The sequence below is a fragment of the Montipora capricornis genome, chromosome 5 (assembly GCF_036669925.1).
Source record: "Montipora capricornis isolate CH-2021 chromosome 5, ASM3666992v2, whole genome shotgun sequence".
Lineage (NCBI taxonomy): Eukaryota > Metazoa > Cnidaria > Anthozoa > Scleractinia > Acroporidae > Montipora > Montipora capricornis.
This window is the reverse complement of record NC_090887.1, coordinates 13,972,928-13,975,427: the sequence shown is the minus strand read 5'-3', so window position 1 is coordinate 13,975,427 and position 2,500 is coordinate 13,972,928. Positions and strand designations below refer to the sequence as shown.

At 38.8% G+C, this 2,500-nt stretch overlaps 1 protein-coding gene across 1 annotated transcript in view; it reads right to left on the bottom strand.

Annotated features, from left to right (window-relative positions):
- Window positions 1-2,500, bottom strand: part of LOC138049585 (atrial natriuretic peptide receptor 1-like) — a 53,784-nt gene that overhangs the window by 17,421 nt on the left and 33,863 nt on the right. The window contains exons 10-12 of the mRNA XM_068895947.1: window positions 1,893-1,997; window positions 605-676; window positions 38-206 (exon numbers count right to left, since the gene is read on the bottom strand). Of these exons, the coding sequence (XP_068752048.1) occupies window positions 38-206; window positions 605-676; window positions 1,893-1,997 (346 nt within the window). The remainder of the gene's footprint in view (window positions 1-37; window positions 207-604; window positions 677-1,892; window positions 1,998-2,500) is intronic.

Here is a 2,500-nt window from a genome sequence, read left to right as displayed (position 1 = left end):
CCTGCTATCTGTTTTGAGTATAAAAATTTCAAGATACCATAGTACTTGGCTTCTGTTCCCGCCTCCACGTCAATCTCCTGCCCTTCTTTGAATAGGAACAACCCGTGATCGGTGACTTTACTGGTCCATCGACTATCAATGAGCACATTTGAAGATTTCAAGTTGCCATGAACCTGGATGGGGCTGTTTTGAATGTAGTGCATCCCCTGTTCAGTTGTAGGAAAATTGAGAATGTTGCCTCTGTTTCAAAATAGGGTTAAGGCAATAGCAAATGGATTCTTATGGGAAGTTCATTAGAGAACATAGCGAATTCGTTGGCATGATATGCTACTTGCAAAGCCAGTCATTCAACTAAAATCCTGGGATAACTGTTTTAATCGAAAGAACTTGAAGCCATTTCCCGAGGTCAGAGGAATGATCCTGTTCCTCAGTTCGAGGTTGAGCACGAAAGCATTTTGAAATGACACAAAAAACAAGTCACCTATTCCAATGCAATTTAAGCATGAAACTGTGGAAGATGCCAGTTCGCAGCTTCCAGCTTAAAATAGACGGTTTTCACTTTATTTTCACACAGAAATAACATAAAACCAAATATTGTACATACACGAGCAATATCGCATGAAATAGACATTTTGAACATCCAGTCCAGTGAAAGGCTGTCATTGTGCAATACATCCTGAAAAGTTACAAGTTATAAATTAACTACCAAGAGAAATTGTAGGTCTTAGAGATAATAAATAGCACATGCAATAAGAGCGTTCTGGTTGGATGCTGCCAATTTGCTTGTCTGTCATCTTAAGAAGTCAATGCCCACTTGAAATGACAGCAACAATTTTTTAAACATTATTTTACTTACAAAAATTGTTTTACTGAACAGACAAAGAAAAAAATCGTGTAACTTACAGGGAAAAAACACCCACCCGAAAAAAAGTAAAGAGCACAAGGTATTCGAAACGGTCAACCATCCAATAACAAATTAGGCCAAAATGCCTTTACACAAGCCAATAACTGCGACATGCAAGTCGAAACTAACACGAACGGCCACTGAATCTTAGACAGGATGTGCTTATGCCATCCCATGTTTCTGAAAAACTACGACGCGACCACGATTTTCGCACTTTTGCAGTCACAGCGTTAATCGTGCCGTTTCGTTTTCGTCATGTGAGAGGCCTGTACGGGTCCGCAAATGACCCCAAGCTGTACCGCAAATGATCCTGAAAAAAAGTAAGGATTGGCATAGAGGGTGCAATGGTTTGGATAGAGAATTAATGTGAAGAGCGCTTATTTTTATTAAAATCGCTTTAAATCATGGCTCACAACAGGTTTCTGCCTCATTATAGTTTTCCAGAAAGACTGAATTTTGTTTCTTACCACGCTGTTATAAATTTGCCACATTTAATTAATCGGATACAATCATCAAAAACTAACTTGGACGCAACTCTAAACTGATTGTGACCAGCGGTTAGGGTTAGTGATCATTTGCGGTACAGTTTGGGGATCGTTTGTTGTTCTGAGATCTTTTGCGGACCCGTACTGGGCCCGGTTGTTCAAAAGCCGATTAACGCTAATCCCGGATTAAAAATTAACCAAGCAGTTTATTTCTCCATTCCCAAATGCTGTTCAACGCTGATATTTGGCAAAACTTTACATCAGAAGAAGTCAATCTCGATAAATAAAATCAAGCAAAAGAAACTTTCACCAAAAAGTTGAAAAAATGAAACAAAAGTTTACGCTAATCCTGGATTAAGTTAATCGGCTTTCGAAAAACCGGGCCCTGGTCTGTTTTTCGGTCGAGTTGCCATAAATGTTTCCTTTTTTAATTAATATTTCTTGACGAAGCGTCTCTGCAAAGGCTTGCTTACAGACTTTAACCAGCAGCAAATTATCTTTACCTGGAGACTTCCTTTGTTACAGTATTGTGACAGTATACAAATCTGACCGGGGTTTACGCAAGCACCGATGAAGGTGTTGACATTTTGGTGGTTCAGGTCCTTCATCTGAAAGGAAAGAAAGAACAACGAATAAGGAAATGCCTAATCATAGTAATACTTCTCAAGCAAGCCGCCTGTTTTTATACCATCAAGAAACCTAGTTCACTCTACGATGGGTAGAGAAAATTGTAATCTACAAACGTTGAGTTGATTTGTGTACTTAAGGTGGCTCCATATGGTTATTCGCTGTTTATTTGGCGCGCGCTAGTATCCACTATCCACGGGAAGTTTCGCATTGCTCTTAATTAATCGCAGCTCTCTCAAGTCTATCGAAATAGACTTCTAAAAGACAGAACTACTCTTTTCAACCATCACTGTTAAATTAACGGGGTTTTATCCGGAATTATAACTCTCTAAAGATAGGTTGTTGACAGTGTTTATTTTGCTTTTATTTTGATTTTCTTCAGGTCACAGGTCATTGTTTTACTAATACAGAAAGTATCCTAAACATTCATAAAGGCTAACCTTAGGCCTAATTAGGCCTAAAGACAAGTTTTAGGCCCAAGGTT